The sequence below is a fragment of the Lytechinus variegatus genome, chromosome 9 (assembly GCF_018143015.1).
Source record: "Lytechinus variegatus isolate NC3 chromosome 9, Lvar_3.0, whole genome shotgun sequence".
Lineage (NCBI taxonomy): Eukaryota > Metazoa > Echinodermata > Echinoidea > Temnopleuroida > Toxopneustidae > Lytechinus > Lytechinus variegatus.
In genome coordinates this window covers 24,732,253-24,756,522 of record NC_054748.1, presented here as the reverse complement: position 1 = coordinate 24,756,522, position 24,270 = coordinate 24,732,253, and the positions used below count along the sequence as shown (strand labels likewise).

The following is a 24,270-nucleotide window of genomic DNA, read 5'->3' as shown; positions in this document are numbered from 1 at the left end:
CGACCCTCTGATTACAAGGCGAGAGTCAGAACCGCTACACCACGGCGCTTTATCGTCTTATTCATGTATGTTTCAATGCAGGCAATGTGCTGATCTTCTAAGCCAGGCTCAATATCACGTACAGAGAGCAAGAAGACAGGACGAGGAGGAGAGAGCCCTGAGACAGAAACAGGAAGAAGAAAGAGAGGCTCTTAGACAGAAACACATGGAGATACAAGTAAGTGTAGCCATTCTGGTTGTGGTAGTGATAATAACAGAAAAACAAAATCAAATGGGACTTGAGTCATTGTGTCTTTTTTACACAATGTAATGTTTTTTTTAGTTTCAGAGTTGTTTGAATGTAGCATATGTTTGCAGTCTTTTTTAAGTGTATGTATTGATTTTTCAATAATTTTAAAACGATCTACACAATAATCAGCAAAATCAAGATAATCATGCACAATCAAATTAAAAAGAACTATAAGAAAGAGATGTATTCTATGTACAAATAGGCAGTTTTCACTTACATTTTGCTCTCATAAATCATTATGGTTCATATTTATATTTATATTTTTTTTTCAAACAACGTAAGAGTGTAAAGTTTTGGACCACCCGTAACGTATGTATCCTTGCAGGGTAACAAAGCTGTCAATCGGTATTTAGTGCAAAGAAATTAGAAATACTGATGGTTTCATACAAAATACTGATTTCCAAAGTTTCAGTTTTATATGTTGTCTTATGGTAGTTTTTGAAAATACTAATTTCCTCACCAACGTACTGATCTTTTTAAATGGCTTTAGAAATACTGAAATGTTCCTGTTCATGTTGGTGGCTCCGGGTTAAAGCTAAATGATAGTAGTTGCAGTAAAACACTGATCTCGTGAGAAAGTCTGTAAAACCAAGGTTAAGTATTACTATATCATCATGGATCTAGATCTGGTACAGTTACATACATGTAAACTGAACTTTGTGAAATCATAAAATCTAAGCTGAAAAACGCTGATGATCGCAAACACAGATAGGCACACGTGGGACAGTGTATTATTATTGCTGGAATAAAGACCCGACGGAAGTGACGGAATCCGCGCTTATTTTGCTTATTTCTCAGCAATTACACAATTTCTTCCAGAATCCTTTCACATATTTTTTATTCATACAAACAGACACTTTGGTGGTCATTATATTGGATTCAGTAAAAAAATCATTTTGAGATCGTTACCACAACTGGCATTTATCTTTAATAATTAATAAATGAATACCAGCCAATAATTCACTGTGTTTTTTTTCTTCCCAGATGGCCAAGAGACACGAAGAAGAGGAAAGGATGAAAGCTCTCATTGAGAAGAGAACCGAGTTCATTGAGAAAACTAAGAACATCCTGACGTTACCGGACATTGTTGAGACCAAGCCCAAAGCAGGCCGCAAAGGAAGGGTAAGCCCTCCCCTAGGCCTCCCCCCAATCGTTTTTTCTCCCTTGATTTTTTTGCGTAAGGCAAATGTAATTTACTAATATTACTTTCATAACTTTGTGATTTCAATAGCTAATTAACTTGATCTGAATACACAAAAACATATAATAATCACATCCGTATATAATAATAAAAATTAAGATGATACTGTAGTGGAAATTGGGTACGTAACATCTCTCATAATATTGCAATAATTAATTAATTCCATTTACATATCCAACTCTAATTTAGAAAATTGATTAAGTGTTTTTTTTTCAACGTGATATCAATGACAGCTGTATCTAATTAGTTTCCTGCATTGATGTTACTCTAAATAATTTTCTATATTGGTATACGTATTACTTGTCTTGTAATCCATGTACTGACCTGCCATTTGTTTGGAATGGAAACAATGGACCTGGTGGGTGTTTTATAAAGCTGTTCGTGAGATACGAATGACTTTACGCAGGACTGGTGATCCTTTCTTGTGCTATGTGATATCCCTATGTAATTGATTGATGACCTAAGAACATGTTCCAGTCGTTCGTAAAGTCGTTCGTAACTTTACAAACAGCTTTATGAAACACCCACCTGGTCTCTTTATGTATATATAGTAGATCAGTGTCTATGAACTTGAATAAAGTCATGATTGACCTACTCATTATAATTGGGCTGACAAAGTGGTTCCTTGGCATGTGCTCCACACACAAATCAAATAACCAAATTCAGCGTTGGGTTTATGATAGGGTAATAAAAGGAGAAATTTTTGTGATGAGGAACATTGTTTGCACATGTACAGAGCTGCCAAGTAGTACTGATTTTCAGTATTTAGTACTGAAAAGTGAGAAGAATACTGATAGTTTCATGTAAAATACTGATTTCTAAAGTTTTAGTTGTATGTGTGGTCCTATGGTATTTTTTGATTTCCTCACCAAAATTCTGATTTCCAGCTTCAAAAATACTGAAATGTTCCTTTTCAGGTTGGCAGCTCTGAATAAAGCACATGAATTGATCATTTTTGCGTGTGCCTATTTTTTGTAGCTGTCCTCAAAAGTTCTAAATTTTGAGATAAAGGGTTAACAGCCCGCCAACGATCCATTATTTTAAGTGAAGGTGCACTGCTCCAGTGTTTTTTACCTCCATTGAAAATATGAATGTGCTTTGTTTGATTTGTAAACAGCGAGGGAAGAACACGGGAGAGATCTACAGCGAAGGAAGCGGAAGCGAAGAGGACGAAGAACCGAGGCAGAAGAAGAAGAGGAGAAAGCAGAGAGGAAGTGACGAGGAAGGAGACGGAGCCGAAAGACCAAAGAAAAAGAGAAGGTAAGATAACGAGAGAGAGAGAGAGGTTGGAGGATTCCAAAAGTTCAGGGTGTGGTTTCTTCAGCCCGTTTCCTGTGGGCTATTCCACGGTTACTCACGTTACATTTGGAGACACCTTGACCCATACTTGGAGCTGTAACTCCATTATTATTGATAGGAACTAAACATCCCCTTATCACAACAAAGTACACAGTCTGACTATCCTTTGTATAAAAACAAAACTTGGGAAATTCTATTATGCTCCTGGCAAATCTTTGGAATGTGTCGGTTACTCACGTTACATGATTTGGACCAACCTGTCGAATTGCCCCTGTGCAATAAATGGTGCTGTTTCTGAATCACAGTTATTTGTCGTCAACTAATTATCATATACTCTAATGGGGCATTGTGCGAAACTTGCGATCAATTGTAAGTCTATTTATTGCCCATGAATCAATCATATGTCTTGTATCTCCTCGCAAATTGCGATTGATTGTTGATCTGATTCTTGCATCAAGGAGTGTAGTCAGGGCCCTGTCTTACAAAGAATAATGATCGATCCAATCAATCGTAACTCTATGGAAATCCATCAGTGTCATAATTTTTTTCTACAGGAAATTTGCAAAACATCCGTTGTGAACAATGGAGTACTCACCAAATTGTCAAGAAGTCATTGAATGTATGAATATACATCATATCTAGAATTTTCTTTTGAACAAACATGCATTTATATGTTGACTTTGCGGGTTTTTCATAGTTGCGAGTGATTGGATCGATAGCAAGTCTTAGTAAGGCAGACCCCTGATTTACTACAGCTAAAATCAATCTATCAATTATAAATTTGCAATGGGAATATTTGCAATTGATTATAAAAATATTTTCTTGCAACATCCACTAAGTTGAAAATGCAATGAAACATGACAAATCGCTGTTTACACATGAAAATTTGCATATTTTACTTAAAATAATGCTATTAAAAATTTACACTGTGACTGATGTTCACATCGCTATGCCTTGTCTGAATTCAGTTTGATATTTTGCAATCTCCGTCTTATTTCAGACCGCGAAAGAAGGACAGACTAGGCTCGGATGATGAGGAAGGAGGAGAGGATCGACCAAGAAAACGAAAGAGGAAGGAGAAGAGTGGAAAGTCAAAGAAGATGAAGGAACTGAAGTCGATGGAGAGAGAGGTTCCAGGAAAGTTCAAATCAAAGGCTATTCTGTCGTCGACAGACTCAGACTCGGATGGAGAAAGGCTGAAGATTACGGACGTGCCGATTGATAGGTAGGTAACAGATGGATTGTTGGATAGAAACATATGTTTCTTGGCCTTTATCTTCAATATTGTTATTTATAATTGTCATTTGATTAATTAATCTTCAGCCTTCTAAGTGCATCAGTTGGTTGGATGAAGAGACCACCATCATTACAGTTACTAACCCTTTGAACCCTGAATTATTAGGGGCGGCGGTGACCTATACCCTGAATTATTTGCACATATCGACCACATTCACAAACACCCATGATTCGAGACCCAACGGCATCTTCCCCCCGCAAGTACCCGGACCGAGCCGGCTGAAGTTGTTTATCTTCTCGTTGACCTAGTCTACAAACGGAAATATCAAATTTTGTGTCTGTTTTGGGCTCAAAATCATTGTTTTTACCAAAGTCAGATATACCAATTGCTTCCCAATAGTAAGCATGTGACTCGCCGCATATTACACCGTGTATTACCGCACATAAGACACGAGCAAGCACAAAAAAGTGGCATATTTTGGCCATTTTTTATGCTAAATCCTTCCGAAATCATTGCCAACCTTGACTGAAATTATCGACTAAATATTCCTACACGTACTAGAAAGATGACATCATTCTTAAAAGATCACCTGACAGTTTTTGAAGTCACATGGCTGTAGGCCGGAATATAGGTAGGGGAAGGCGGGGTAAGTTGTGACAGTTTTTGCTTTTTGCATGTTAGAATTGATATGATTAATAATCTTGTCGAAATAAGTACCTTGCCTTGAAATTTAATTCTTCTGAAATATTTTCCATCTATATATAACTTTCTATCCCCACACTGAAAGTCATTGTGACCTTTGAAAAAAACGATGTCAAATGGCTCAACTTGCCCCATATATGGGGTAAGTTTGAGCCACCTTCTGGGGTAAGTTGAGCCACAAAAACTATGTACAAAATGTATGAGGGGAGAACCAGCATGTCAATTTTTTGTTTAAAGTCTTTTCACTTGCTAATTCTCTATAAATACTAACATCCTTTAAAAGGAAAAAAGCAGTCATGTAAATTTGCTCCTTTCAGCCAGCATTTCAATCGATTTTTATGGTTTGTTTGGTTTTTAAGATACATTACCATAGGAATTACCATGGCTCAACTTGCCCCATGCTGTTTGGCTCAACTTACCCCAGTTTGAACTTAGTGCGATAATTTTGTATCCACACATTTATTTTGCATCCATCATATAAAAGACTATGACAAGAATGAAGATCCGTACCTGGACTAATAATGTTGTTATCATGTCTTTATTATATTTCAAGACGTGTGTGTTTATAAAGCACTTATCTATTTCACACTCTTTTTTTACTTTTTTGGCTGAAATTCATATTTTTCCCTCTAAAAAACTACTTTTTGTTTCAAAGTTGAAAACAATATGGTAGGGTTAGGGGTTATGCTATGGGTCATCAATACATGACACCACCACAATGTCTGACTCATTCATTATTGGCCTGGGGCTGGTGGCTCAACTTGCCCCTATGCTCAACTTACCCCGCCTTCCCCTATATGCGTGTTTACTTCTAGGCTGGTATTCCGGGTTCAAAGGGTTAAAGCTCTTTTCCCCCTTTTTCCTTCCTGCCAACTGATGCATCAGGTAGACCAATAAAAGTTGCATCTTTATGAAAATCTCTGTAAGATTTGATATAAAGATTGATTGATTCATTAGTAACTGATGAAATAGAACTAAACATGTATATTACACCATGTAGACCCACCTATTGAATTCCGTGTTTGTTTCCCATTTCAGTGGCAGTGGTACCCAAGGGAGCGACGAAGAAGAAGAAGAAGAGAGGAAACCCAAACAAGGACGCATCAAGCGAAGGATGGTCTCCGACTCCGACAGCGATCAGTCGGGATCGGAAGGGGGCGGAGCCTCACCGGCCGAAGAGGAGGAAGAGGAAATGGAAGAAGCAAGGTCCGAGTCGGATGGAGGTCAGGGGTCAGGTCAAGGGTCGGGTCAAGAGTCAGGTCAGGGGTCAGCTCCGGTGTCAGAGCAAGAGGACAGTGATTAAAGCAGTTTTATCATTTAATAACTCATCATACATGGACCCATCTTTAGTCAATAAGATTGAGTTTTGCACTGAACATTCACATCCTCACACATTTCCTTATTCTACATTTCAAGCTGGAGAGTTTTATATTCATTTGTTCTGCTAGCAGAGTGTCTTCTCGAATATCCAGCCATCACATCGGCTAAACCCATTTCATCAGCTATCAATTTCATCTAGTACCCACTTGTCTAATACTCATTGGCCCTTATTCTGAAGTCGCGTTTAACTTAAACTCAGGTTTGAAGATGTGGCTTAAAGTATGGAAAGCCAATTGTTACATAAATCACTACCAGTAGTGATATACTTTAGTTCATTTGGCTCTCAAATCATTCATGATTATCTAGAAAGTACAAATAGATGATTATCTTCACCATCCATGAATCAGGAAATAGCACAGTAAACATAAGAAGCATAAAACTTAATAAAAATTTTGATACTTTTGGCTCCCTATACTTAAACCACAACTTTAAACCTGAGTTTAAGTTAAACCCGACTTCAGAATATGGGCCATTTAGTCTAATACCCAGTTTGACTAATCTCCACTTCGTCAACTTGATATTCTTTTTATATTTTCAAAATGAAAATTGGGTTATTGACAAGCACTTCATCTAACCTTAGAGAATGAGTGATGGTAGACCGACTAGATATCAAACAAAATTAGTAAATCGTATCCGGGAGGCATTTCATCAACATTTTCATCTGACGAGTTCTCAGATTTGACAATTTACCTTGATTTTGATTGGATGAGAAGCACTGTTACTACTGTAACTGTCGGATAAAAGGTCTAACAAGTCCTCTCAGGAAAAGCCCCTGTGCTGGCCATACAGAAACGTTACCGCTAACAGAACGCTAACAGTAGGCCCGGTTATGTCTTTCGGAATGTGAGGTCAAACGTTGATCCGAGATGTGAATAAACGGTTGTTGTGATATGCGGCATCGCTGTGATATTACTGGTTTAAACAGGGCCTCTGTTAGTGCATTGTTTGCGCTGTTAATGTGTCTGTGTGGCCGATACAGGAAAGTAGACAAAACGGTAAAAGGGCTTAGTGGCGATTAGAACAAATGGTTGTTAGACAAATTGGCTGCCGATGAACTACTGGTTGTAGATTAGCTAAGATGTTAGGATGAGACCATATGGGATGAGACTAAACAAAACAAGGATTAGACAAATATTGATCATTACGGAATTGTATGCAGTACTGGGGCCCGTCTTACAAAGAGTCGCGTAGAGTTACCATCGATTGGATCAATCGTAACTCTTTGTAAGACGGGGGCCTAGATTGTCTTTTTAGGAAGTGGAGGGAACAATAAGCTCATTTACTAAAGTGATTCAGAATTATGAATGTTTCTTTCCTGAGCACCAAGTAACAGGGTGTTTCTTTCACCTGTTAGTGGTAACTAATCTTCTAATACCTGGAATCGTTTGCTTACATTACATTGTTGCTATGTCTGGCAAGACTCTGGCAAGGTTTCAGGTTGTCAAGAACACCTTGGATTAAAAGTGTTAGTAAACAGGTTGTGAGCTCAATGCAGAGGATTATCCATTCTTCATGGGGGTTGGGGGAGGGGGACATCTATTGTGGCGTCCCCCCAAACACAAAAGATAATCCTTTACGCCAATGCCCGGGTTACTTGATGATGGGATATATGTCATCTCTTCATGATGATGTCGGGAGTCATCATGAGTATGACGTAATTGGTCTATCATCATCTCTTTTGCAGAGGAATAATTTGAATTCAGTACAAGAAGTGTTTGTGTATTGACATAGTCCCATCAGTTCATAGTGTGTATTATGACATCAACTTCGCAGGATTGCATAATTCTGATTATTTTGATATTCAAGTAATTTAACATTCTCACCTTTACAATATTACATTGTCAATATTTGTCACGTGCTGTGTACATGATCAACCTCTACAAACAATTTCAAGATAATTCATCTTGGTCCTACAGCACATGCCTGGCCCCCCAGAACCACTAAGATTTATGATCAACTGCAAACTTCATTTGACTCAGAGTGGCTGATCTTGGGTATATTGAACAATATGCACTTGCAGCATTGATAATAATAATAATAATATAGGGTATTTATAATACGCACATGTCCATCTTGTTAGGTGCTCAAGGCGCTCCTATATTACCTGGCTAAGCTAGGCGTTCATAGCGCACACAGCTTTTTAAGGAATTACTTCCTACCGGTACCCATTTACTTCACCTGGGTTGAGTGCAGCACATTGTGGATCAGTTTCTTGCTGAAGGAAACTACGTCATGGCTGGGATTCAAACCCACGACCCTCTGTTTCAAAGTCCGAAGACTAATCCACTGATTGATCTTGCTTGGACTTGGACATTTTGTGATCAATTGCAACTCTGTGGTCATACTGTTGATATAATATTATAGATGTCTGGGCCCATTGACACTAAGATCTAGGGTATGTTGAACAATGTTTACTCACAGCGTTGATCTTGCTTGAACATTGACATTTTGTGATTGATGATTGCAACAGTATACATGAATATATTCAGGCCCAGAACTTCTCTTTTTCTTTTCAATGTATATATCTTTCTAAATCTTTGCTATTTTTCTACAGTGGTAATTTTTTATTGAAGGTTGAAGTACGTATCTTACATTTTGGCCATTTTGAGATTTTGGTACCAAACTATTTAAAATTTCTTTCTAGATCCTGAATGCCATCATGATTTTACACTTGATTCAAGTACTCAACTGCTCATAAAGCAAATGAAACTGCATCTCATCTCAAAATATTACTCTATATAAAATTATTGAACATCACGTTTTCCCAATAGGTTTTTTTGAGACAGGCTTTTTGTTTGCAAACTCTTGAAATATTGCTTTTAGTTCGGGATCTACCTAACTCCTTTGTGTCGTATGTACTTTTGCTTGATTTATAAATTGATGCAGTATGTTCAGGAATATTTGCAAGGCTTTGTTTCATGTAGCTTAGATGTTTTCTAGCTTTTGAATCAAAGCGTTTTGATGGAGACCTGCTTTCTCGAAATAGTACAGCATGAAATTAATTTCTGCTGTTCACTTGAATAATTGGAAATTCAACAAACTCTATCAACGTATTAATCGATTTTCTCTATCTAAAGCTGATTTATTCATTCCTTTTGTCATATCACTGGCGAAGATTTGAGCAGTAAATCTATTCTTCGGGGGGGGGGGGGGGGAGGGGGAGGGGGCCGACTGACTCCCTTTGAATATAGTGACATTACCAATCAACGCTTGTGAAAAATCAAATAACATTAAAATTTGATTGCAACAACCCCTGCGACTGGCTCACTGAGTAGTGTTGACTTGCACAGTTAAAATTGTATATATCCTAACGACTTTGTAAATTAGTAAGTACTTTGTTAATCCAGAGTCCTAAATATTTGTAATATTATCAAAGACTTCATGTAGACATAAGAAAGTACCCTTGTACTGTAATTATGTAGCATGTCATCGATGCCTGTCATGAGTAAAAGAATTTGAATACAATAAACAGGTTTGTTTATATAAAATACACTTCTCTCTTGCATTTATTGTGTTTCTGTTGATTCCGTAACCTACATTTACAAGGCAGAACTTTGATTGTAATCTCTGGTTGAACAATAATGTGACATTCAATACTTCCTACTCTTCATTGTCAGTTCCTTTAATGGACAAGTCCACCCCAACGAAAAAGTTGATTTGAATAAACAGAGAAAAATCAAACAAGCACAACACTGAAAATTTCATCAAAATCGGTGTGTAGAATAAGTTAGTTATGACATTTTAAAGTTTCGCTTATTTTTCACAAAACACTTACATGTACTGTATTTATTATGCACATCTCTGTGACATGCAAATGAGAGTCGATGATGTCCCCCACTCACTATTTGTTTTGTTTTTATTGTTTCAATTATACAATATTACAGATTCGACAACACAGACTCTTGTTTAAACCACAGAATGTTATGACAATGACATTTACACATGTTCACGGAGGAATAAAACTTTGTTTCTTAAGACAATGAGGAGAAAATTAAAACATTTCACATTCCATATAAGGAAATACAAAAGAGTGAGTCGATCATGTCATCAGTCTCCTCATCTCCATACCGGCCAGGATGTGAATATAACTATTTTGTGATATTAAATGAAAGTTTAAAAGGTCATAACTTTCTTATTTTGCATTTGATTTTGATGAAATTTTCAGTGTTATGCTTGGTTGATTTTTCTCTTTTTATTCAAAACAAATTTTTGTTGAAGTGGACTTGTCCTTTATTATTGTATATGTACTTTTCTCTCTCTTTTCATTGTTTATTTATTCTCAAATATTTGAACAGGGTGGCCTGATCAGCATAAAAAACATACAGTATACGAAAAACGGTTACACTTTGTAATTCTGAAGGTTCGTAATTCCGAAACACATAAATTGCCTATATGTCGATGTTCGTTAATCCGAAAACGTAAAAAGGTTCGATGTTCCGAAGGTTCATTAATCCGAAAAACGAAATAAGGTTTGTTAATAATTTCGTTTTCGGACTAACGAACCTTCGGAATTATGAACCTCATCTCGTTTTCGGACTAACGAACCTTTGTTATCGGACTAACGAACCTACGGAATTACGAACCTTTGGAAATACGAACCTTCGGAATAACGAATCTTCGGAATAACCAAACCTTCGGAATAACGAAGTTTCCGAATTATGAATGTACAGTGTGTGCGTGAAAAACATAGTAACAGGACATAATGACATACAGAAAAAAAAGGAACAAATAAAAAGTAAAAATACAAGAACATGCTACGAGCATGGAGCTAGTAATAGCTCTATGCTACGAGATACAAATGGCAAGACACACGATATAAATATGCAAAAGACAAACATTAAAAGCTGGTCTTCGTCAGGGCTCTGTGATTATTATTAAAAAACATTTAAAAGGATGAATGATTGTTAAACATAAGGCAATGTATTACACAGTACTAATAAATTTAACTTTGGAATAAAAAACCAAGCAGAAGACATTTGATAATTTTATCACTAATATACATCGAGATAAAAAAAAAAAGGTGCGCCTTGAGCACTCTGCAGAGTGGATTTGGCGCATTACCAATCTATCATTGTTATTATATCCCTGCCTGGGTGTCAAAACCTCGTATCTCCAAATTGGGAAAATAATGAGGCTGGCTCAGAAAAAGCAGCATTTCAGAATGATGGCAATGATGGCAGCTCTCTGTAAGTAGTCAGTCTTTATGTAGATAATTATTTCTGTTTATGTCCCAACTCTAAAACTGACCTTTTTCTGGGCCATCCAATTAAAAGAAAAAAGAAGTTGTGATACAAGCTTTTAACAGTCCAACAATGATAAGATGTACAAAATTATACAATTATTAGAACCTGTGAATGAACTCATGGAAGCCAAATATGACACTTATCATAATAAATAAATACTTGATATCGAATGTTGGTACTGAAACTATTTACTAATTGTCTTTTGATGATAAACCATAATTTCTGTTACTATTCAAACATACTAGGGCATGTCTGATAATCATTAGGATTAGACATTACGAAAATTTGTGTTTAAAAATGGATCTCATCTGACACCCCAATTTCAAATTCCAAGCTACTTTCACTCGCCCCCCCCCCATCCCGATATCAACAAGGAATGTTTATCCTTAAGTAAACAACCACCACTCTCCCAGATAATCCACCTTCCCCAAGGAGAAGTGACCTTCATAAGGCCTGGCAGAGAGAGAGAGCAAGAGAGAGAGAGGGTGATTTTTTAAAACTTATTGTTATTTCGGCAATTGTGGGTCATTTTGCATCGTTCAAAATTTCATGTCGATCTTCATCTAAATTCCGAATCGTTTTTAGATATGCTAATGTCCTAAAACAAATAGAATACAAATTCATTCTATCAAGATTAATGTCAGCCAGGAAGCTCTGAAGAGTTTGTTTATACTATTACGTAACAAGGACAGCTGCAATCCCACTCCATGCTGTTCATCAGCCTGTTGTGGTGGCAGGCATCAGTCTTATCTGCTCTTATCAGCAGCAGCAGTCACCCCACCCCAGTTTAAACGCGAGAAATGCAACTTTCCCAAAAAACTGAAATTGGGGTGTCAATACCCCACTTGTGATCCCATTGACTAACACGCAAGGCATTATCAGCAGTCAGATGAACCCCACCCCAGTTTAAACGAGAGCTCTCCCAAAATCTGAAATTGGGGTTTCAAATACCCCACCTGATCTCCCATTGACACAACACGCAAGGCAATGGAGTTCCTGTGTTATAAGCTGGTGGGGTATTTTTTAAACACAGGATTCACGTAATGGAATTTTGACATATCCTTGCATTTTACAACAATTAGCGTACCTAAGGGGGGGGGGCAGACTGCCCCCCCCCCCTGAAGAGTCAAACCTGATCCCTGACGAGCCACAAGTGGCGCCCTCTTTTGAACTTGAAGACTTTTTTTTTGCTTGTCAATTTTTTTTCTGGTGCGAAATGCCAAAGACCCTTTTTTTTGCTTGTCAAATTTTTGGGCGGACGAATTTGCCCCCCCCCCCTTGGAAAATCCTAGGTACCCCACTGGTTACAACCCAGTTTAACAGCTAGAACCTATGAATTTGCCAGGTGAATTTGATATTTTTTGAACTTCCATTGTTTAAATACAGACTTTAAACACTGATTTAATGATGATAATAATAAAGTGCTTATATTAATTAAAATTGCTCTATGCCCTTTACATATGAAGCTCTCCAATATTAAAAAAAATAGTTGTTATGTCTTTTACATGATTCTACAGACGTACAAGATCGAAGATGAATTAGTAAACTGTTCCATAATTTGGGACCGCAAAAATCAAATATAGACTTAGTTAAACATAGTACAGAATATCAATTGAACAAAATGTAATGAGAAGATACGTTAAGACTCAACTTTTCCTAATTCAAATCTACGTACAACATTAAAGGGAAAGTTCACCCTGAGAAAAAGTTTATTGTAAAAATAGCAGAAAAAATAAGTAAGAAATAATGCTGAAGGTTTGAGAAAAAACAATCAAGAATAAAAAAAGTTATAATTATAATTATTTGATCAGTGACGTCGTATGCAAGGAGGATTCCTACATATCGTCTGGTAAAAATTCAATGATATGTTATTTTCTCAGAAAACTGAAAATGGTTTTTACTGTATCTTACGTATATCAATGGACAATTCATTTCACCCCGTTTCTAATAAGAAAACAAAAATAGTCATCACGAACCATATTAAAAAAAATATTTTTTTTTGCATTTTATATTACAGAACATAATATGGGGCAGCTGCTCGTTTATGACGTCACAAATCCAAAACTTGAAATTCTAGTAACTTTCTTAATCTTTGATGGATTTTCTTCAACCTTCACCAATATTTATATTATTTTTATGCTATATTTACTACATTTTTTTTCTTCAGGGTGAACTTTCCCTTTAAAAAGGGACTGGACATTATATATTAAAAGATGAAATTTACAAGCCAAGTCCAGGCTTGAAAAGTGAAAGTTTTATTTGAAGTAGTCTGTCAGGATGTTCGATATGTCTGATATATCATAATCCTTGACGGTGAGATTATCGACGCCATCTGCTCCACGGATCATCGCAGAAAGCTCTAGAGTAAAACATATACCGAAAGGTAAATTTAATATTACACATATATAATGAATGCATACAAACAGGGGGGGGGGTGTCAGAAACCGCCATACATGCTTTTGATGGATGGATTTTGGCTTATCTAAAGCATTGATAGCTTAGGCCAAAATTTTAAAAGGGAAATGGACCATAAAGAAGAACTTGACACCTCACAAATTCACAATTTAAGGAACAAAATATGGCATGGACACATAATCATTATATATGGGTGGAAAGAGTATCTTCTCCCAAATAATCTAATACCATATTTATGTGGTATATTTGTTAACGCTGGTATAATCAGGAGGTATTCTTTGCATATGTAAATTTTGACTTACGCGAAAGTGAGGCACGACTGCGATTATTATTGAAAAGGTATTCTGAAATGGACCTTTGTATATAGAATTATGATATCATTGACATCTGGATTCATATTGGAGCCATATTGGAGCCATGCCTTACTTTGACTGATGATCCATTTATATCATGGTCTATATCAATAAACTTGCAAATTGAATTGAAGTGTGTAATTGTGCTCACAGGGCACCCTGCACTTACTTTTTGGAGCCCCTTCGGGTCTATATAGACAGAGTATCTTCTTTTTCCCATCGTGCGCCCTTCCTATCTCGTAACCGACACCAATCGAAGGATTGCTAACTTCTGCTACCATTACTGTGAAATTATAACAGTTTATGAATCAATAATTAGAAACACTGACGTACGGGGAGGGCTTTGGAGCAAAGCTTTTGAGTTATTCCCGAAAAAAATATGGTTCCAAAATCAAGAAAAAAGGTCCAAAGATGACAGAGAAAAAAATGAAAGGTGAAGTGTAAAATACTAAATTATTTTATGGATATTATTTTCAAGTCGGTTACACAATTAGAATCTTATTTCAAAAATGGTAATTTTTTGTACTCAGGCACAATTTTTTTTCGACCCCCTCCCGTAGGCCTACTCGATGTTCCCCACCTCAAAACGTTCGATTCTTTGCGCCACTGATCCTAACTTAATGTGGCAATTAAATACAACTCGTGTAGGGAGGGGGGGGGGCCCCATTATCCCATCCTGGGAAGAACATATTGGCTTTTCAAAGCCAAACTGAAACGGGTTTATCCCTACGATATGATTACTATATTTTGTATCACATTCGTTGTTATGTTGAAATATTGATGTATATAATCATTTGATCATGCAATGAATATTTTGTGTATGTTCACTGTAAAAATGAAGTGCTAATTTAGCAGTTACAGTGCTTGTATAGTGACTGCACTACGAGTGCTGATTTTCTAGTTCAAATCTAAACTAGATCAGTACTCTTAGTGCAGTCAGTATACAAGCACTAGCTGTAAGTGCTAAATTAACACTTTTTTTAAAAAATAGTGTTTTATGTTTTTTTAATCGCGAATAAAACAAAACCAAAACATAAACCCCTGGAAATAAAAGCCATTCGTTCACAGTCAAGACCTTTAAAGGGGAAGTTCACCCTGACAAAAAGTTTATTGTAAAAATAGCAGAAAAAATAATAATAAATATTGCCGAAGGTTTGAGAAAAATTCATCAAATAATTAGAAAGTTATTAGAATTTCAATTATTTGATTTGTGACGTCATATGCGAGCAGTATTCCTACATAGTGAATGGTAAAAAGTCAATGAAATGTCATTTTCTCAGAAAATTGAAAATGGTTTTCTCTGTACCTTTTGTATATCAATAGACAAATCATTTCACACCCAATCATGAATAGAAAACAAAATTAAGTCATCAGGAACCATACAAAATTTGAAATTCATGCATTTTATATTACATAACACATGGGGCAGCTGCTCGTTTATGACGTCACAAATCCAAAACTTTGAACTCTAATAACTTTCTTACTCTTTAACGGATTTTCCTCAAACCTTCACCAATATTTTTTATTATTTTTTCGGCGATTTTTACAACAAAGTTTTCCTCAGGGTGAACTTCCCCTTTAAAGGTTGACATGGTAGATGTGTGACGATAGGTCATGAAATGTGTGCGCAGTTTGAAACAGTTCTTGTTGCGTAGAACTTGGCCCTATTGATTAACATTTACTTTAGGATAATACATTGTGTATAAAAATGTAATGGTGGAGCGGCAAATCGAAGGATTTCAGTTGGGTTGATGAAACAACATTTGATACAAAAGGTAGATATATAAACAAATTCAGAATAGGAGATATCTCAAAATCTTACTTTGACGTGGGGCTACACTGTTGAAAAAATTCATAAAACGGAAATTTTTCTGCAATTCAATAGAACAGGTCTGTTTAAAAAGGGGAAAGGGTGTTTTATTCGAGGAAATCTGTAAGGTTCCATACACCAAATACAAATTTCCTGTAATTTTACATGATATAATGTAAGATTACTCAATCTGGTAAGATTACAGGTGTTCTCGAGACTCTGCCTGCTGCAGGAACTTCTTTTATTTTAAGGGTACATTTTCTAACAATCATCAGGACGCTTAATTTTAATATATCAACGGTTAAATATTTTAGGTGCTTGTGAATTCAAAAAGGAACATAATTTGAAAAAAGATGATGTATAGGGGCATTTGATTTAAAACGGGCAGTCAGAACTTGCATGCAGCCAAGCTGTTTCGTACAACAGATTCATCACGATTCATCTGTTCATCCATTGTGACGTCATTCATTGGCGGCGGAAGCCAAAAATGTTAGGGGTGGGGGGCCACAAAAAATTACACAATACATATCTATTTCGTTCTAAATAAGAGTTTTGACAACAATATGGTGACTTCCATTGACGAGTGGATACCATGCGCGACCCCCAAACACGTAAAAAGGTATATATTTTTCAAGATAGGGCACGTTATTTTCATAATATCCTCACTCCGCAAAAAGGTATGATCGGACAGTTCCTTAAATGTGGAGCGTTGTGGCCCAGTGGATTAGTCTTCGGACTTTGAAACAGAGGGTCGTGGGTTCGAATCCCAGCCGTGGCGTAATTTCCTTCAGCAAGAAACTGATCCACAGTGTGCTGCACTCAACCCAGGTGAGGTAAATGGGTACCGGTAGGAAGTAATTCCTTAAAAAGCTGTGTGCGCTATGAACGTCTAGCTTAGCCGGGTAATATAGGAGCCTATCCATTTCTGGTAGTACCCTATATTATTAAATTCAAAATAGAGCCCCCATGATCTGATGATAGTGTTTTCACAATGTATGGCAAGTTTTTAAATTCTTCAGTATTTTATGATAATATATCCTTGGTATTGTTTTTAGCTGAGTTGGTTATAAAAAAGTAATGAGTAATGTGTTTCAAACTGTGTTTGACCCTTAAGTATTTTCAATACGAATTGAAATCTATAAAGAGTGTCAAGAATTACATTATTATTTACGTTTAACTTGAGCCATTTTGAAAGAAAAAAGAAAGCCCCATCGCGGCTATTCATTTTTAGGTGGCGCTATTTCTCAATCCAAGCATTTTTCATTCATCTTCATGACTTGTGAACTCTGGTGTGCTATTGGCTTTTTATGAGGGCGGAGGGGACGGGGTTAATAACCCCCTTTTGAGTGAGTTGTGTCTGCTTCTTGTGTTTCCGTGAAATGAGACAATCATTCGAAAATAGATTAATGATACTATACCTTACTGTTACTTTTTATTCAGGCAATGTTAATCGGGGGGGGGGGGGGGAATGCCCCGATGACGGGTTAAAAAAATTGTCCTACGGCCACATGTGCAGAATTTAGATGTCTCATATTCTGAATTTGATGTGTTACTATCTATTTGTGTGTCAAGTTTGGTTCCATCAACCCGAAATGGATAATTTCTCACTTTGTCACTTCAGAATTGTAATCAGAATTTAGAGGGCGGATAGAAATTTATATCTAGGACATTACATTTGAATAAATAGTGGTTGATTTCAAATTATTCATTGATAATAATCATCATTTGTTCCTTAGTTCACGTCATACTTGACTCAATAGTTTAAAGCGGTCACAATTCAATTCTCCAAGTTTTGCCAACCGCCCTTTCACACGGTAAAAAACCCCGTAATTTGAATGATGATTCCAGAAAAAAATTAAGCTAATAACAAATACTATTTAGCACGTGTGAAACCAAACGAAAACATGATTAGAATCACGAACGCGAATCACAGTCAAAATTACAATAGCAAACATCATTACAATGATGATTCAAGATTCACGTGTTAAAAGACCCAAGGTCAGTTTAAAGAGACAATTTGACTGATGCCAGAGCTAATTATCGTAAATGAAAGCTATAGGCTGAATAGGTTGATTTCCTTGCACGGCGCATACACATATTTTTCGGGTTGGGTAGGGGTCGGGGGTGCAAGACAAGTAAATTTTTTTGAAGAAACTCCAAAGCGATGATTCGATCGCGAACAAGCTTGTTATGGGGACACTTTTGCATTTTCTAAAGTGAAATTGAAGGATTAATGCACATTTTTGAATTTTATGAATATTTTCAGTGGGGAATGTAAGTTGTCAAAATTTCTGGGGGGGGGGGGGGAGGTTGGGCAACTCGTGCCACGTCCCCGTTTTGTATGGCCATGTTTTGTTGACTGACCTCACTTAGGCCCCCATTCCACAGAACGGAGACTATTGAAAGACCACTGAAATACTTAAAATTGGTGAGGTCTTACAGCGGTCTTCAAGATCACCGAAATTTGTCATCTCTCTAGAATGGCTCAGAAAGACCCCTCAAAGAACTCTGAAAGACTGATGGATATTTCTTATCTTAGACTAGTCCTAGAGATCTTTCATTGGTCTTTCAGAGATCTTTTATGCAACAACTGATCTTTCAGAATTCTTTGAACTTTGCCTGGTCTTTCAATGATCTTTGAATGATCTTTCAATGATCTCTCATGAGTCTTACAGTGATCTCCACAAAAATCTTGAGAGACTGCCGAAAGATCATTGAAGGACTATTAAGACCTTTGAAAGTTCATCGAAAGACTGCTGAACGGCCACCGAAAGACCATTTTCTTGTAAGACCGTTGTAAGACTGTTTGAACCGTTTCAAAAAGTTTTGGAGCCCACGAAGTCCACTGAAAAATTGGTCAGGACTCGTGTAAGACATCAAAGACCATTGTAGGTTCATTGAGAGACCTCTGAACCAGAATTCATGGTCTTTCAAAGGTCTATTAGCGGTCTTGTTCTCTGTGGAATGGGGATTTTACCATTAACTTCACAGGTTTTTCTCAAAAACTCGAAAAGTTTAATCAGCAGCTAATGTATTTCAGATTAGTATCGCAGGCCGCTAATGCGGGAGGGGCGTAGCTCCCTTCCCTCTACACCCTTTACAAAAGCCCCCCCCCCAAAAAAACCCATCAAATTTGAACTCGAAATGTACCCTGTAAGTGATGAAAAATTGTTTTAATTGTCGACTTTTTAGTGGGTCCCTTTTGGTAAATCCCGGATCCCCCTCCTGTATATCCCTATTATTATATATAATCGCAAACCATGTCTTCACCCGTTTCAACACTATTAGTGGTCTAATGAGCTGGGATAAGGAAATTCTTAACTTTGGCCTGTATCAACAAAACCTTCACGTTTTGTCAATGTTGTCGAAACAATTAATTTGTGGAAATAAAGACGATTCCTAATTTACCATCTGCCTGGTCGATAAGTTTGATGTCCGCTTGGTAAATGGCTTCGTCTGATGTAACTGGAAAAAAAAGAGAAATAAGAGAAAAAATTCCTATCAACCCGGCGAGGTGCATGCGCAAAACAATTCATAACTGTTCTTCGCACACCTACATGCATACCAATCTGTCAAATAAACGCGTCACAGATAAAATAAGTTCCATTTTTTATTGCATGAGTTCATGATAAAAAAATAAACTAAACTTATTCGCGGCTTTAAGGCCCAGTAACATCCGATAGAAAAGTTGATTGGAATATAATTATTATAAAGAAAAAAAATTAAACAAGCACACAATATCTGAAGTGAAATGAAGTTATGCCATATTTAAAAGTTTCATTTAGTTTTACAAAATATGGTCGATATGCGAATGCGGGGGGGGGGGCTTTTACGAAATGAAATATGAAATGATTTATGTGTCTTCAGAATGTGATTGATTCCCCCTGAACATGTGGACTCATTGTTGTAACGTAACCCATTGTTATTCACTCTTAAAATAGTTGGGCAAAAATGCCCAACCTTGGGCATCATATATGATTCTGAACATTAATGCAATTTTTAGACTGTCTTGTACACCGATTTGTAAAACATGCATTTTAACTTTGTATTATTATTTTTTTTTATGTAAAGGTTTTACTGAGAGAATAAAACAAGTTGAATTTGAAGTACTGTCCACACAACTATTGGTTAAAATCTGCCCAAATTGGGTAATAAAAACTAATAATGGGGAAATGAATTTGCTCAATTGGATAATAATTGCCCAGAATATATATGTTTTTACCAACATGCATTACCCAACACAGTGGACAGTATGTTTCCCAACATTTTAAGTTTGTTCTTATAACAGCTTCCTATTTTCAAATATTAAAACATTTTTTGTGACCTACCTTCGTCTTCCTTCTGGATTGCCTTATCGTCTCCAAATTTCTCTGTCAGGACTTCACCGTATTTCTTGAGTTCCCGAACGAGCAAACTGAAGACCTTGGCATCCTCCTCCTTCTGCCCACCCCTGATACTGCGTCCGAAGTAGATCTTTAGAAGCTGTCGAGACATTTCTTGAATTTAACTGTATAAATGAATATCATTTTTACATCATAATTATGTATTATACAACCCCACGCCTCCACGCCCCCAGCCACTGTAGAATATATTTTTGGGTCAGATCGACGAATAAAACCCCGAGTCGGTTAGTACCACACCACGTTCCGGGTAAAAAATCGAACCGAAATATGATCTGATTTAATTTCTGTGACGACGGATCGGTAAGTTGACAACTCGTCCACTCAACTCATGGTCTACCTTCATTTGATCTAATGTCATTCCGTCCATCAACATTTCGTCTAACAACCATATGGTCCAAACATCACTTCGTCTGTTACCATTTCGCATAATAACCAGTTGGTCTATACCCATTTTCTTTTAATTCATTTTGCAAAGTTAACACTTCAGTTTAAGTAGACCAAATGGTATATGGAGTGAATGGCTATTGGACCAACTGGTTATAAGACGGAATGGCATTAAACTAAATGAAAGTAGACCATGGAGTCAGTGGACAAACTGATGGTAGACCAAATGATAGTAGACGAATTGGCAGTTGGACGAATTGGAAATAAACCGACGGATCGACCTCATGCCGGGTAATTTCGACTAGGACCGTAGCTCTAGGACTAATTTGAGAGTCAAACTTACCCGGAGTTACTTCCGAACAATATGGATTTTACAAAATTTAATCTTTTCCGATCTGGTAATCACAAAATCAAGTTGATAATCACCCCCCCCCCCTTTTTTTTGCCTTATTTAATCTAGGAATAGACTACCCCATAAAAATTTAGTTTTTCAAGCTTTGACAGAGTGGGTGCATTGAAAAAAAAAGAGTTCTCAAACTTACATGATATATGCACGAAAAATACCCTATAGAATCATTATCCACTTGCTCATAAAAAGGTTTCACATGACTGTATCAAAGGGTAGGGGGGGGGGAATGGGAAGTAACAGCGGTGGATCCAGGGATGGGGACCCCCCCCCCCTCCAGGATTTGTTATAATCATTATGACTGCACTCTAAACACTGAGCGCATGTGGCGTGCGCCTGTAATCCAAGCTCCGAGGGGGAAGTCACATAGGCCTATTGATTCAGAGGTTCAAGCACTGGTCACGTCTTCCGGTTTGGTGACGTTAAAGGTCGGTCCCAGACGTAATATATGATTGACAAAAGTCTGTGAAATCCATAGAAATATATACTACATCTCTAGGGTGAAATCTCAAACACACACACATGCCGAAACGTTAAAAAGCACCGAGGAGTGACCATATTTTCAAAAAGTTAGATTATACTATCAAACATGTTTAATTTAACTGAATAATTGGATTTCGCGCGCGAACAGATGATTCTACCACAATGAAAATGTTTATCTAGCATAAAAAAAAGGATCACGCCTTGGTCATTTTAATCAGTGATTTGAGATTTAGGTTTTTAACTTGTAAGGGAGAGAAAGAGAGAGGGAGAGAGATCAGATCTGATCATCCTCATTGGTAATTACCTTTTCTTTTTCTTTGCATGTTAATTTTCTTTGGGCGACAACCAAGTATTTTTTTGGCTGTTGAAATATTTAATTCAACTCAAATGATCAAGTTTTATTTCCAGTTTTATAACCAGAGGATTATTGGTAATCGGATATTCTGACTAAATATATTCGATTTCGATCATTATGACGCATTGTAAATTTCAATTTATCCCTAATTAGAAAGCGCAATTGCAGGACCTAAATGAAACCTTTTACCAAATTATTAACTAAAATCACAAAAAAGAGAAAATAGAAAGAGAACGAAATCATTTTGCATTTTATTTTATTTACAAGCATGCAATTCATAAATAATAACAGTAGCACATTGTTAACATGTAGTTTTGAACATGATGACGTAATATTTTCATAGTAAAATAAATTGAAGTAGAAATTAAGGAGTTTTCACATCCCAATACACACACAAATAAATATAAAATTTGCTAGTATGTTATTATTAAGGCAATGCGCAATGGAATAGGTCTATCTATCACGAAAATGAAACTTCTATTCATTGCAAGAATGTGGCTAAGTTTTCATTGAACACAATCGTATTTTTTGTTTTAGGTTTTACAACATTTAGAAAGACCATACACCAAATATTTCTGAATACATTCATGCAAAAAAAATAGCTTGACAAATAATTGTTTGTATTGAGGCATAAACACAATACTTTTCGAATAATAATCACATTCTGAAAAATCACTTTCTACAGATCTGCAGTGTGTTTACATGATTAAGGCATAAGAAAAAAAATATTTACCTTCTCTCCGATGTGGAATATGTGAATAATTTAACTTTCACCTATTATTTGACAGTTGACTGAATGATGATTTGACAGTTACTGATTGAATGATAACAATAACCCATGCTTTGAGTTTAAAACTTAAACAATGCCTGGGATTCCCCGCAGATGAACTCTATTCGAGGTTATAAAATTACTTTTTTTAGATTAAAGGGGAATGAAACCTTTGGAACCAGTAGGCTTGTGTCGAAATAGAAAAAAAATCATCAGAACAAAGAAAGTTTGAGAAAAATCGGACAAATAATGAGAAAGTTATGAGCATTTGATTATTGCAATTACTGCAATGGAGATTCTTCTATTTGCAATGCGACAAGGGTGTGTGATGTCACATGTGAACAGCTTTCCCTTTTATTGACTATCAAATACCCTCAAAATGCCTCTTTTTGCTATTTCTTATGGTGATACAAACTCTTTATCCATGATGTATTATTTACAAATCTGTATTACATGCCCTCCTATAAAAAGAACGCATGATCTACTGATAGATGTGATGAAAGAGGCGATTTAAGTCAAATATGTAATGGGGAGAGTTGTTCAAAAGTGACATCACGCATCTTTGTCGCATTGCCAATTTGAGGGTCTCTAAAGCAGTAGTAATCGCAATATTCAAATGCTCGTAACTTTCTCCTTATTTGTCCGATTTTTCTCAAACTTTCGTTGACCTGTTTCTTTGATTTTTCTGTTTTCACACAAGCTATCTTGTTCCAAAGGTTTCATTCTCCTTTAAAGAAATATATGGTTTCCGTCACTTCCTGTTAAGGTCAAATGTTTCGAAGCACATTGGATAATTTCTTCCTTTCATTCATGATCTTCCTGTCAAAATGTGGGGCAAATCAGCCCGGGTGAGATTTTATCTGGACGGGATCAAAGTATTTTGGTAGAGAAGGGGTGCCAGGTGTAAAAATTGTTTCTTTTTGTTTTATTTTCTCGGAGTTTATTTATTTATTTATTTTTTTTATTATTATTATTATTATTTTTTTTGGGGGGGGGTTTGGGGTTTGGGGTTACTCCTATCTTTCAATTTACGTCATTTTTAATCACCCCACACACAAAACAAACCCATAGGTGACGGTGGATGCCTTCCCCGTGACCATATTCCCCCATGGCACAGACTTAGTCTAGATCTTATTGTTTGGTTAATTCAGGATATTTTTTTTTTGATAGCTGTAGGGCGAACGAATAAAAAAAAATATGAAGTGCATAATATAGGCCTATACTCATATGTGCCACCTCCATGATGGGATTATAAATTCCAACTGAACCATCCCTCCCGGGGGGGGGGGGCACACAGTATATAATGCATAGTGGGTATATGCCGCGGAGGGGACCCCATTTTTACACCAAAATTTCCATTCCAAGGCATAGCATTTTTGTCTTATTGAGAAGAAAAAAACAAAGAAAGCCGCTCCAAGGCATAGCATTTTGTTCCTACCGTTCCGGTCGCATTGATCTGCTACAATTTTGGTGAAAAACGACCGCCGAGCGCTGTCCGACCATCGTCTCTGCGCGAGCTCACCCGGGGGAGGCCGCGCTAG

At 36.7% G+C, this 24,270-nt stretch overlaps 2 protein-coding genes across 3 annotated transcripts in view; one reads left to right on the top strand and one right to left on the bottom strand.

The window, feature by feature from the left end:
• LOC121421510 (RNA polymerase-associated protein CTR9 homolog) overlaps nucleotides 1-7,123 on the top strand; it is a 28,197-nt gene extending 21,074 nt beyond the window's left edge. For both annotated transcript variants that reach the window (XM_041616242.1, XM_041616241.1), the window contains 5 exons: nucleotides 82-217; nucleotides 1,274-1,411; nucleotides 2,608-2,750; nucleotides 3,790-4,014; nucleotides 5,767-7,123. In XM_041616242.1, coding sequence (XP_041472176.1) covers nucleotides 82-217; nucleotides 1,274-1,411; nucleotides 2,608-2,750; nucleotides 3,790-4,014; nucleotides 5,767-6,031 — 907 coding nt within the window. In that variant the 3' untranslated portion in view covers nucleotides 6,032-7,123. The remainder of the gene's footprint in view (nucleotides 1-81; nucleotides 218-1,273; nucleotides 1,412-2,607; nucleotides 2,751-3,789; nucleotides 4,015-5,766) is intronic.
• A 6,412-nt stretch (nucleotides 7,124-13,535) lies between these two features.
• On the bottom strand, nucleotides 13,536-22,934 carry LOC121421727 (putative 2'-deoxynucleoside 5'-phosphate N-hydrolase 1). The gene is made up of 5 exons (XM_041616510.1): nucleotides 22,694-22,934; nucleotides 20,258-20,436; nucleotides 19,338-19,394; nucleotides 14,289-14,402; nucleotides 13,536-13,710 (listed from the first exon to the last, which is right to left on the bottom strand). Exons 2-5 carry the CDS (start codon nucleotides 20,421-20,423, stop codon nucleotides 13,607-13,609), a joined length of 441 nt encoding a protein of 146 aa, XP_041472444.1. The 5' UTR covers nucleotides 20,424-20,436; nucleotides 22,694-22,934; the 3' UTR covers nucleotides 13,536-13,606.
• Between the last annotated feature and the right edge of the window lie 1,336 nt (nucleotides 22,935-24,270).

Excerpts from the sequence above, each read along its gene's own strand:
- LOC121421727 (XM_041616510.1), bottom strand. The coding sequence starts at position 20,423 with ATGTCTCGACAGCTTCTAAAGATCTACTTCGGACGCAGTATCAGGGGT. Across the intron at positions 19,395-20,257 it reads AATCCAGAAGGAAGACGAAG|TTACATCAGACGAAGCCATT; the intron begins GTAGGTCACAAA and ends TTTTTTTTCCAG. Across the intron at positions 13,711-14,288 it reads ACCCGAAGGGGCTCCAAAAA|AGCTTTCTGCGATGATCCGT; the intron begins GTAAGTGCAGGG and ends GTTTTACTCTAG.